This window comes from Perca flavescens, chromosome 5, assembly GCF_004354835.1.
Source record: "Perca flavescens isolate YP-PL-M2 chromosome 5, PFLA_1.0, whole genome shotgun sequence".
Classification (NCBI taxonomy): Eukaryota; Metazoa; Chordata; class Actinopteri; order Perciformes; family Percidae; genus Perca; species Perca flavescens.
In genome coordinates, this window is record NC_041335.1 from 39,571,273 (window position 1) to 39,583,328 (window position 12,056).

The window sequence follows — 12,056 nt, forward strand, 5'->3', positions numbered from 1 at the left end:
GCCCACAGTAGGCTAGGGTCTACTGTGGACTTCAACTTGTCCTCATAACTGTCCAGCAAGACAATAGATTCAAGTAGTTCATCGACGTTGCCTTGATACGGACAAACTACGGCCTCAGTGTATCTGTACCAATGCCTCGATTATCCAATAGGGCCCTTGGGCCGGTGTCCAGGGGCAACAACCATTCACAACCAGGGGCACCACATGACACAAGCTTTAACAATATAACACTATAAAAATATAACAGTACATTGTTATATTATTCACTTGAAATTGTTGAAAGACCATACATTACTCGTTTATGAACACTAGTTTCTAGAGATGCACCGATAGAGCGGCCGGTGACCGGAATTTGCCGGTTTTCTCGTGCTCGGCGAGCTGCGGGTCAGTCTGACATATGGTGATGTCATGGCGGTCAACGCTACAATTAACTGACAACAGAAGTTATAGTTACAGTTCTCAAGGACGCACGCACACACGGACGCCACGGCACGGACGCCATAACACGGACGCCACGGCACGGACGCCGTAACACGGACGCCACGGCACGGACGCCATAACACGGACGCCACGGCACGGACGCCACGGCACAGTCTTCTGCGTACCAGCTCGTGGTGTGAAGCGTGTCGGTGCTATTCTCCCACATGTAGGAACCTGGTGAGTTAACCTGCAACATGTCAGCTGGTTGGACATTCTTCAGCGTGTGTGTGTGTGTGCGTGTGCGTGTGCGTGTGTGTGTGAGTGTGTGAGTGTGTGAGAGTGTGTGTGTGTGTGTTTGGACATTCTTCAGCATGTGTTCAGAAGATAACAAGTTAACAATATGAACCCCAGCGAGGAGACAGCAGGGCGAGGAGGGACCACACCAACAACCAGAATCACATTTCTCTTTAGTGGGATATTAGATGTGAGAAGAAGGAAATGGTTCTAACATTTCTCTTTAGATGTGTGTGGATGTCCCACACCAGGAGTCATTTATATAGTTTCTATTTCATAGTGATCCATTATCTGGTCAACAACATATTCTATTAAAGAAAAGATAGAAAATACATATTTGTGTGTGTGTGTGCTGTAAAGTGGTTAGAAAAAATGAAATCGGAATCGGCTAAAATAGGTATCGGCCGGCCTAACTCAAAGAAAATCAGAATCGGCCTAGAAAGTTGTAATCGGTGCAGCTCTATTAATTTCAAAATAATAATACACGATAAATAAATCAATATCACATGACCACTATCACTCCCCCTCCCCAATCTGTCAGAGTTGAGTTGGTCCACAGGCACGCCCAAATGTATTATTTGGGAGATGGGGGGGCTTAACAATAATCAAAAGTGGCCAGTTTAACCCCCCAAAAAAATGTTATCATAACGATGAATGTAAAATATGAATATTTGAGGTATAGTGCCCGGCGGCACCACTTTGTCTTAATACGGGCCTGTCCGTCTGTACCGTTTTTTTTCCGAAGTAGCCCACCGTGTAGTTGAACCGGTGTAATGATCCACTGTGAATGGACTGTGTCCTCTCTGATTAAGTGTAGAAACATATAGTCCATGAGCCAGGGGGGTTATATTATATATTATAGTGATTTTTGGCAAGGTATACACCCCTAATACTAGGGGGGCCCTGGATCATTATACTGGGCTAATGATAATGCCCTGATTATGAGCCTATCACATTGTCTGATTAGCCATTGTTTTTAAATGTACTGAGTGACATCTTCCTGTTCACAGTCCGTGATGGGAGCGCCACTTTATGAATGAATGACATCATTCGAGAGTAGGACCCTGATTGGTCCTGGTCAGTCAACCAAACTATTTAAGGTTATGGTTGAGGTGAATGTGTGAATTTCCCTGATGAAGGTCTGAGACCCAAACATTGTACTTTTCTAAATAAATTATCGCTTGAGTAATGGTCAGTGTGCGGGACTTTCCTTTTAAGCTTTCGACACTTTTGTGCAATGTTTTTGTCACGTTTCTGTCGGTTTTTTTAAACGTTTGACGCGTTTTTTTTTTTTTTTTCACTTCCACTCCCACTGACGGCAACTTCTAACCACTACAGTTTCTTATTTTTGGAACTCATGGTCAATAAACGAAGACGGTAAATATATGAAGTTATAACTCATTTTTCAGTTAAAAAAAGCTGAAATTAGGAATAATTATGACTAATATTAGAGGAACAGACAGTATGATCAGAGACTGGTGTATACAGGATGTCCAAGTTTAGTCAGGATACCGTTTAAACCATTTACATTTTTTTTTCATATGCTATAACATAACATAAAACACTCAAAATTCAAAGAAAGTAGTGACCAATAATTGTATTTGCGGAGAGCGTTGTAGGGAACCGTCCATGTGACTTTGTTTTTGATAAAAAACTAATTTGTGATGTAGAAACTTGGTCAGATTAGACCCGAGGACAGCCGGAGGGCGAAATAAAAAGCTCCCTGTTGCAGAATTTACTTTAATGAATGTGAAATCACAAAGCCTTCATAAAAAGACTTATGATATAATACTGTTATCATAAAAACCAAACAGCACATCTCTGTAGCCTACAGACACAGACAAGTTTCAGCAGATATAATATTATTATTTCCAGTGACAGGCTACATGTTCCTAAAGTAATGCACGAGTGTAAAACATAAATGTTAGAGCTCTCTGCAGCTGGCTGCCATATTTCATATTTCTGTGTGAACACAGTTTGGATCTTATCTTAAAAAGGGAAACGACAACGCAGCTTCATGACGAGCTGCTGCAATGGATTGTGGGTACTTTCATGTGTTTCCTGATAGACAGTGGGGGGGGGTCAGCTGTTGCAGAAAGTTTCCACAGAGTTGTGGAGTTTGTTTTGTGAGTTTTGTGTTTAATCTCTGCAGAAGGGAGCTAACTCCCTGCGCGTGTTCACCCCACCCTCCCCTTGCCTGCCTCCGCGAGCCCCCTCCCGCGGCTCAGGACCCGGATTGTAACTTTATTTGTCTCGGACAAACTTTGCGAATGAGTTTGAACGAGCACTCGCTGCAGGCGCTGTCATGGAGGAAGCTGTACCTGAGCCGGGCCAAGCTCAAAGCCACCAGCCGGACTTCGGCGCTGCTTTCCGGCTTCGCGATGGTGAGTGTGACCCTCTCCGGTTCTTCGGTTGTTATTTTATTTTAGGTTTTATAGTAACTACGGCACTAAATCCGCGCGCTGTGACGCAGATGATTGTTTTCAGGGTGCGGGCCCAAAGCAGGGGCGGAGCCAGATGTTGTAAACATCCGGGGCTCTCAGCCCAAACCAGGGGGGGCGTGGGGGTCCATGCAGTGGTGTAGTCTAATGTATTGTAGTGGGTACACTGTACTGTATGTGTTTGGCCTATATATATATATGTATATGGGCCAGGATGGGGGGGCATATCATAGTGTGGGTGTCCTTCTCCAGGAAAATGACTTAACTTCCTGCATTCTGACACACAAATTACGGTGGAAATAACTTTATTCAGCCTGTGTGAAGAATAAAAACACAGATGACAATTCAAAATATAGCTAAATATAATGTAAAGTATGTTGTTATGTGTTATTGGGCATTTCTAAGTGGGTATATGGAAATCCTGGAGCTTTCTTAGTGGGTATACTGGGTATAGCTGTGTATCACGTAGACTACACCACTGGGTCCGTGTGCAGCAGCTCTATGAACTGTTTTCTATATTCTACTGTTTAAGCTTTCAACATGTTTTTGTTGACGTTTCGTGTTTTCCCGTTGTTTTCTGAGTCCAAATTTTTGATTTTATTCCAATTTTTTTAGTCACTTTTTTTAGGCTATATCCACTAAGGAAGCTCCAGGATTTCCATATACCCACTTAAAAATGCCCAATGACACGTAACAACATACTTTGCATTATATTTTGATATATTTTGAATTGTCATCTGTATTTTTTTAATGTAGTTTTTTGTTGCTTTTTTTGACAGGTTTTTGTCACCTTTAGCAATTTTTTTTTTTTTGTAGCTTTTTCCAACATTTGTCACTTTTTTCAGCGTTCTTTTGTCATAGTTCTGATATAGAAAGTTTCTGTAAACGGGTCAGAGTTGACCCCGAGGACAACAGGAGAGATATGAAGCCTTTTTTTATTTTTTTATCACTATTTTGACACTTGCAATGTTTTTTTTTCCGACATTAGTCGCTTTTCTTGACATTTCTGTTGCGGTGGTGTTGCCACACGCAAAAAAAACCTGCTGCATCCTGCAGCCAGAAGTTGGGACGGACTCAACTTCTGTAGAAACTCCCCCCCTGTGTTCCGCTGGGGGGGCCAGACATGTAACAGAGATTAGACTTGTGGGGGTGTTTTGAGGCGGTGTGAGAGTCCTGTACAGGAAACAGGAAACAGGAAACATCACTGCCTCTATCTCCATGGCAACGGCGCTTTATTTCTACAGCACACTTCAGCACCAACGCAACTTAAAGAACTTTTATATTAAACATGAAAGGGCAATGAAGTAACTTGGAGACACTGCAGGCACAAACAGCTTTCATTTTAAAGAATTAATGGGTGTCTTTTATCTTCCATAACGTGTCTTCTTTCAGACACACACAGACACACACACACACACACACACACACACACACACATACACACACACACAGACACACACAGACACACACACACACACACACACACACAGACACACAGACACACATACACACACACACACACACACACGTAAAATTGATAAACTTAACGATGGCTCAATTCCATCAAGTGTCCCAGTAAGATATTTCAGTGAGTCAACATGCACAATACCAGGACCTCTTCTAAGTGGAATGCAGCCATCAGTAATGGTTTAATACCAGGACCTCTCCTAAGTGGAATGCAGCCATCAGTAATGGTTTAATACCAGGACCTCTCCTAAGTGGAATGCAGCCATCAGTAATGGGTTTGAACACACCTGTGCTTTTCCTACTATGACATGTCAACATGTCTGCCGTGAAAAAGGTCTGTAGTGAATGATATGAACGGCAGATAATTGGAACACCGCTACATAGGGAATATAGGGAACTATTTCTGTGACGGGAACAGTTTCTAACACGGCTATTGTCTACTTTGTCTACGATGGGGGGAGGGGTTAAAGAACAGAACTTCGCAAAAAATGGGACATTTTAGTGACCCTTCCCCCACCGGACTACCCTGCAGCATATCCAAACCACCACCATGTTTATTCTGTAACTTCCTGGTTCAGCAGTGTTGTTGATGTGTTGGCAGTCATGTTGTTGTTGTTGTTGTGTTGGCAGTCATGTTGTCGTTGTTGTGTTGTGTTGGCAGGTTGTGGTCCTTGTGACAGTCATGTTGTTGTTGTGTTGGCAGGTTGCGTCCCTAGTGACAGTTTTGTTGTTGTGTTGGCAGGTTGTGGTCCTAGTGACAGTCATGTTGTTGTGTTATGTTGGCAGGTTGTGGTCCTAGTGACAGTCATGTTGTTGTGTTATGTTAGCAGGTTGTGGTCCTAGTGACAGTCATGTTGTTGTGTTATGTTGGCAGGTTGTGGTCCTAGTGACAGTCATGTTGTTGTGTTATGTTGGCAGGTTGTGGTCCTAGTGACAGTCATGTTGTTGTGTTATGTTAGCAGGTTGTGGTCCTAGTGACAGTCATGTTGTTGTGTTGTGTTGGCAGGTTGTGGTCCTAGTGACAGTCATGTTGTTGTGTTGTGTTGGCAGGTTGTGGTCCTAGTGACAGTCATGTTGTTGTGTTGTGTTGGCAGGTTGTGGTCCTAGTGACAGTCATGTTGTTGTTGTGTTGGCAGGTTGCGTCCCTAGTGACAGTCATGTTGTTGTGTTGGCAGGTTGCGTCCCTAGTGACAGTCATGTTGTTGTGTTGTGTTGGCAAGTTGTGGTCCTAGTGACAGTCATGTTGTTGTGTTGGCAGGTTGTGGTCCTAGGGACAGGATGTTGTTGTGTTGGTAGGTTGTAGTCCTAGTGACAGTCATGTTGTTGTTGTTGTTGTTGTGTTGGCAAGTTGTGGTCCTAGTGACAGTCATGTTGTTGTGTTGTGTTGGCAGGTTGTGGTCCTAGTGACAGTCATGTTGTTGTGTTGTGTTGGCAGGTTGTGGTCCTAGTGACAGTCATGTTGTTGTGTTGGCAGGTTGCATCCCTAGTGACAGTCATGTTGTTGTTGTGTTGGCAGGTTGTGGTCCTAGTGACAGTCATGTTGTTGTGTTGGCAGGTTGCATCCCTAGTGACAGTCATGTTGTTGTTGTGTTGGCAGGTTGTGGTCCTAGTGACAGTCATGTTGTTGTGTTATGTTGGCAGGTTGTGGTCCTAGTGACAGTCATGTTGTTGTTGTGTTGGCAGGTTGTGGTCCTAGTGACAGTCATGTTGTTGTTGTGTTGGCAGGTTGCGTCCCTAGTGACAGTCATGTTGTTGTGTTGTGTTGGCAGGTTGTGGTCCTAGTGACAGTCATGTTGTTGTTGTGTTGGCAGGTTGCGTCCCTAGTGACAGTCATGTTGTTGTTGTTGTGTTGGCAGGTTGCGTCCCTAGTGACAGTCATGTTGTTGTGTTGGCAGGTTGTGGTCCTAGTGACAGTCACGTTGTTGTGTTGGCAGGTTGTGGTCCTAGTGACAGTCATGTTGTTGTTGTGTTGGAAGGTTGCGTCCCTAGTGACAGTCATGTTGGTGTTGTGTTGGCAGGTTGCGTCCCTAGTGACAGTCATGTTGTTGTGTTGTGTTGGCAGGTTGTGGTCCTAGTGACAGTCATGTTGTTGTGTTGTGTTGGCAGGTTGTGGTCCTAGTGACTGTCATGTTGTTGTTGTGTTGGCAGGTTGCGGTCCTAGTGACAGTCATGTTTTTGTGTTGTGTTGGCAGGTTGCGTCCCTAGTGACAGTCATGTTGTTGTGTTGTGTTGGCAGGTAGTGGTCCTAGTGACAGTCATGTTTTTGTGTTGGCAGGTTGTGTCCCTAGTGACAGTCATGTTGTTGTGTTATGTTGGCAGGTTGTGGTCCTAGTGACAGTCATGTTGTTGTGTTGTGTTGGCAGGTTGTGGTCCTAGTGACAGTCATGTTGTTGTGTTGTGTTGGCAGGTTGTGGTCCTAGTGACAGTCATGTTGTTGTGTTGTGTTGGCAGGTTGTGGTCCTAGTGACAGTCATGTTGTTGTGTTGTGTTGGCAGGTTGTGGTCCTAGTGACAGTCATGTTGTTGTTGTTGTGTTGGCAGGTTGCGTCCCTAGTGACAGTCATGTTGTTGTGTTGGCAGGTTGCGTCCCTAGTGACAGTCATGTTGTTGTGTTATGTTGGCAGGTTGTGGTCCTAGTGACAGTCATGTTGTTGTGTTGTGTTGGCAGGTTGTGGTCCTAGTGACAGTCATGTTGTTGTGTTGTGTTGGCAGGTTGTGGTCCTAGTGACAGTCATGTTGTTGTGTTGTGTTGGCAGGTTGTGGTCCTAGTGACAGTCATGTTGTTGTGTTGTGTTGGCAGGTTGTGGTCCTAGTGACAGTCATGTTGTTGTTGTTGTGTTGGCAGGTTGCGTCCCTAGTGACAGTCATGTTGTTGTGTTGGCAGGTTGTGGTCCTAGTGACAGTCATGTTGTTGTGTTGGCAGGTTGTGGTCCTAGGGACAGGATGTTGTTGTGTTGGTAGGTTGTAGTCCTAGTGACAGTCATGTTGTTGTTGTTGTTGTGTTGGCAAGTTGTGGTCCTAGTGACAGTCATGTTGTTGTGTTGGCAGGTTGTGGTCCTAGTGACAGTCATGTTGTTGTGTTGTGTTGGCAGGTTGTGGTCCTAGTGACAGTCATGTTGTTGTGTTGTGTTGGCAGGTTGTGGTCCTAGTGACAGTCATGTTGTTGTTGTGTTGGTAGGTTGCATCCCTAGTGACAGTCATGTTGTTGTTGTGTTGGCAGGTTGTGGTCCTAGTGACAGTCATGTTGTTGTTGTGTTGGCAGGTTGTGGTCCTAGTGACAGTCATGTTGTTGTTGTGTTGGCAGGTTGCGTCCCTAGTGACAGTCATGTTGTTGTGTTGGCAGGTTGTGGTCCTAGTGACAGTCACGTTGTTGTGTTGGCAGGTTGTGGTCCTAGTGACAGTCATGTTGTTGTTGTGTTGGAAGGTTGCGTCCCTAGTGACAGTCATGTTGTTGTGTTGTGTTGGCAGGTTGCGTCCCTAGTGACAGTCATGTTGTTGTTGTGTTGGCAGGTTGCATCCCTAGTGACAGTCATGTTGTTGTTGTGTTGGCAGGTTGTGGTCCTAGTGACAGTCATGTTGTTGTGTTGGCAGGTTGCATCCCTAGTGACAGTCATGTTGTTGTTGTGTTGGCAGGTTGTGGTCCTAGTGACAGTCATGTTGTTGTGTTGGCAGGTTGTGGTCCTAGTGACAGTCATGTTGTTGTTGTGTTGGCAGGTTGTGGTCCTAGTGACAGTCATGTTGTTGTTGTGTTGGCAGGTTGCGTCCCTAGTGACAGTCATGTTGTTGTGTTGGCAGGTTGTGGTCCTAGTGACAGTCACGTTGTTGTGTTGGCAGGTTGTGGTCCTAGTGACAGTCATGTTGTTGTTGTGTTGGAAGGTTGCGTCCCTAGTGACAGTCATGTTGGTGTTGTGTTGGCAGGTTGCGTCCCTAGTGACAGTCATGTTGTTGTGTTGTGTTGGCAGGTTGTGGTCCTAGTGACTGTCATGTTGTTGTTGTGTTGGCAGGTTGCGGTCCTAGTGACAGTCATGTTTTTGTGTTGTGTTGGCAGGTTGCGTCCCTAGTGACAGTCATGTTGTTGTGTTGGCAGTTTGCGTCCCTAGTGACAGTCATGTTGTTGTGTTGTGTTGGCAGGTAGTGGTCCTAGTGACAGTCATGTTTTTGTGTTGGCAGGTTGTGTCCCTAGTGACAGTCATGTTGTTGTGTTATGTTGGCAGGTTGTGGTCCTAGTGACAGTCATGTTGTTGTGTTGTGTTGGCAGGTTGTGGTCCTAGTGACAGTCATGTTGTTGTGTTGTGTTGGCAGGTTGTGGTCCTAGTGACAGTCATGTTGTTGTGTTGGCAGGTTGTGGTCCTAGTGACAGTCATGTTGTTGTTGTTGTGTTGGCAGGTTGCGTCCCTAGTGACAGTCATGTTGTTGTGTTGGCAGGTTGCGTCCCTAGTGACAGTCATGTTGTTGTGTTATGTTGGCAGGTTGTGGTCCTAGTGACAGTCATGTTGTTGTGTTGGCAGGTTGTGGTCCTAGGGACAGGATGTTGTTGTGTTGGTAGGTTGTAGTCCTAGTGACAGTCATGTTGTTGTTGTTGTTGTGTTGGCAAGTTGTGGTCCTAGTGACAGTCATGTTGTTGTGTTGGCAGGTTGTGGTCCTAGTGACAGTCATGTTGTTGTGTTGTGTTGGCAGGTTGTGGTCCTAGTGACAGTCATGTTGTTGTGTTGTGTTGGCAGGTTGTGGTCCTAGTGACAGTCATGTTGTTGTTGTGTTGGTAGGTTGCATCCCTAGTGACAGTCATGTTGTTGTTGTGTTGGCAGGTTGTGGTCCTAGTGACAGTCATGTTGTTGTGTTATGTTGGCAGGTTGTGGTCCTAGTGACAGTCATGTTGTTGTTGTGTTGGCAGGTTGTGGTCCTAGTGACAGTCATGTTGTTGTTGTGTTGGCAGGTTGCGTCCCTAGTGACAGTCATGTTGTTGTGTTGGCAGGTTGTGGTCCTAGTGACAGTCACGTTGTTGTGTTGGCAGGTTGTGGTCCTAGTGACAGTCATGTTGTTGTTGTGTTGGAAGGTTGCGTCCCTAGTGACAGTCATGTTGTTGTGTTGTGTTGGCAGGTTGCATCCCTAGTGACAGTCATGTTGTTGTTGTGTTGGCAGGTTGCATCCCTAGTTGTTGTTGTGTTGTGTTGGCAGGTTGCGTCCCTAGTGACAGTCATGTTGTTGTGTTGTGTTGGCAGGTTGTGGTCCTAGTGACAGTCATGTTGTTGTTGTGTTGTGTTGGCAGGTTGCGTCCCTAGTGACAGTCATGTTGTTGTGTTGTGTTGGCAGGTTGCGTCCTTAGTGACAGTCATGTTGTTGTGTTGTGTTGGCAGGTTGTGGTCCTAGTGACAGTCATGTTGTTGTTGTGTTGTGTTGGCAGGTTGCGTCCCTAGTGACAGTCATATTGTTGTTGTGTTGTGTTGGCAGGTTGCGTCCCTAGTGACAGTCATGTTGTTGTGTTGTGTTGGCAGGTTGCGTCCCTAGTGACAGTCATGTTGTTGTGTTGTTGTGTTGTGGTCCTAGTGACAGTCATGTTGTTGTTGTGTTGTGTTGGCAGGTTGTGGTCTTAGTGACAGTCATGTTGTTGTGTTGTGTTGGCAGGTTGTGGTCCTAGTGACAGTCATGTTGTTGTGTTGTGTTGTTGTGTTGTGGTCCTAGTGACAGTCATGTTGTTGTGTTGTGTTGGCAGGTTGTGGTCCTAGTGACAGTCATGTTGTTGTTGTGTTGTGTTGGCAGGTTGTGGTCCTAGTGACAGTCATGTTGTTGTTGTGTTGCGGCCCTAGTGACAGTCATGTTGTTGTTGTTGTTGTTGTGTTGGCAGGTTGCCATGGTGGAGGTGCAGCTGGAGCGTGACCACGACTACCCCCCCGGGCTGCTGATCGCCTTCAGCGCGTGCACCACGGTGCTGGTGGCCGTGCACCTGTTCGCCCTGATGGTCAGCACCTGCATCCTGCCCAACCTGGAGGCCGTCAGCAACGTGCACAACCTCAACTCCGTGCACGAGTCTCCGCACGAGCGCATGCACCGCTACATCGAGCTGGCCTGGGCCTTCTCCACGGTGATCGGCACGCTGCTCTTCCTCACAGAGGTCTGTCTGCCTGTCTGTCTGTTTGTCTATCTGTCTGCCTCTCTCTCTCTCTCTCTCTCTCTCTCTCTCTCTCTCTCTCTCTCTCTCTCTCTCTGTCTGTGTGCCTGTTTGTCTGTCTGGTACCCTGACCCCTGTCTGTCTCTCTCTCTCTACCTGTCTGTTTCTTTGTCTGTCTGTCTGTCTCTCCCTCTGTTCGTCTGTCTGCCTGCCTGTCTCTCTGTCTGTCTGGTCCCCTGACCCTGTGTGCTGCAGGTGATGCTGCTCTGCTGGGTGAAGTTCTTACCTCTGTCTGTCTGTCTGTCTGCCTGTCTCTCTGCCTATCTGTCTGTCTGGTAGCCTAACCCTGTCTTTCTCTTTGCAGGTGATGCTGCTTTGCTGGGTGAAGTTCTTACCGCTGTCTGTCTGTCTCTGTCTCTCTGCCTATCTGTCTGTCTGGTAGCCTAACCCCTGTCTGTCTCTCTGCAGGTGATGCTGCTGTGCTGGGTGAAGTTCTTACCGCTGCGGAGCACCAAGGATGGGAACAACACCCTCAGCTCTGGCGAGAAGGCCGCCATCGCCTCCACCTGCATCATGGTGCCCTTCGGCCTCATCTTCATCGTCTTCGCCATCCACTTCTACCGCACGCTCGTCAGCCACAAAACGGACCGGCAGATCCGTGAGCTGGAGCAGGTGATCCAGCTCCAGAACCAGCTGGACCACCGGCCGGAGAACGAGGACCTGAAGCCACCCATCCACTTTGCTTAATCTGCACATGCTCTTATTCTGAAAAACTGCCTTTTCTGTGTGTATGAACTAGGCAAACACGCCAAAAAAAAGGTTACAAAAACACAGGAGAAAGCGACAAAAAAATGCCGTTGCTCTTCTAAAGGCTTTATTTTTTATGCTTATAAACTAGGCAAACACGCCAAAAAATGACAAAAAAGGGACTTAAAGTCAAAAAAATGTATGCTTATGAACTGTGCAAATATGCTTTTGTTTTGATAATGCATGTCCACATATAGTTTTACCTTTTAACTTGACATTCAGCAAGGACTTTTATTGTGAAATCTCTTCTAAAGGCTTTATTTTTTATGCTTATGAACTCTGCAAACACCCTGAAAAAATTTCCAAAAACACAGAAGAAAGCTACAAAATAGCGAAGAAACTTTGCAAAGATGCTTTTTTTGGGGGATAATGCATGTCCACAAACTTGTATATCTTATAATATTCTAAAGAAAAGAGACGGAGGGACAGAGGACAAAGTTCAGAGCTTGTGTTTGGTGTTTTCAATCTTTCTTGTGGCTGAGATAGAGGCAGTGGTCTTTCCTGTTTCCTGTACGGGACTCT

General features: G+C 45.8%; 1 protein-coding gene across 3 annotated transcripts in view; it reads left to right on the top strand.

Annotated features, from left to right (window-relative positions):
• Positions 1–544: 544 nt before the first annotated feature.
• LOC114555649 (calcium release-activated calcium channel protein 1) overlaps positions 545–12,056 on the top strand; it is an 11,779-nt gene continuing 267 nt past the window's right edge. The window contains exons 1-4 of one of the 3 annotated variants that reach the window (XM_028578195.1): positions 1,855–2,091; positions 2,867–3,098; positions 10,464–10,730; positions 11,196–12,056. The exon at positions 11,196–12,056 is cut by the window's right edge and continues 267 nt beyond it. In XM_028578195.1, coding sequence (XP_028433996.1) covers positions 2,072–2,091; positions 2,867–3,098; positions 10,464–10,730; positions 11,196–11,474 — 798 coding nt within the window. In that variant the 5' untranslated portion in view covers positions 1,855–2,071 and the 3' untranslated portion in view covers positions 11,475–12,056. Of the gene's footprint in view, positions 658–1,854; positions 2,092–2,866; positions 3,099–10,463; positions 10,731–11,195 lie in introns of those variants that run through there. The other 2 variants (XM_028578198.1, XM_028578197.1) reach the window with 2 other exon arrangements.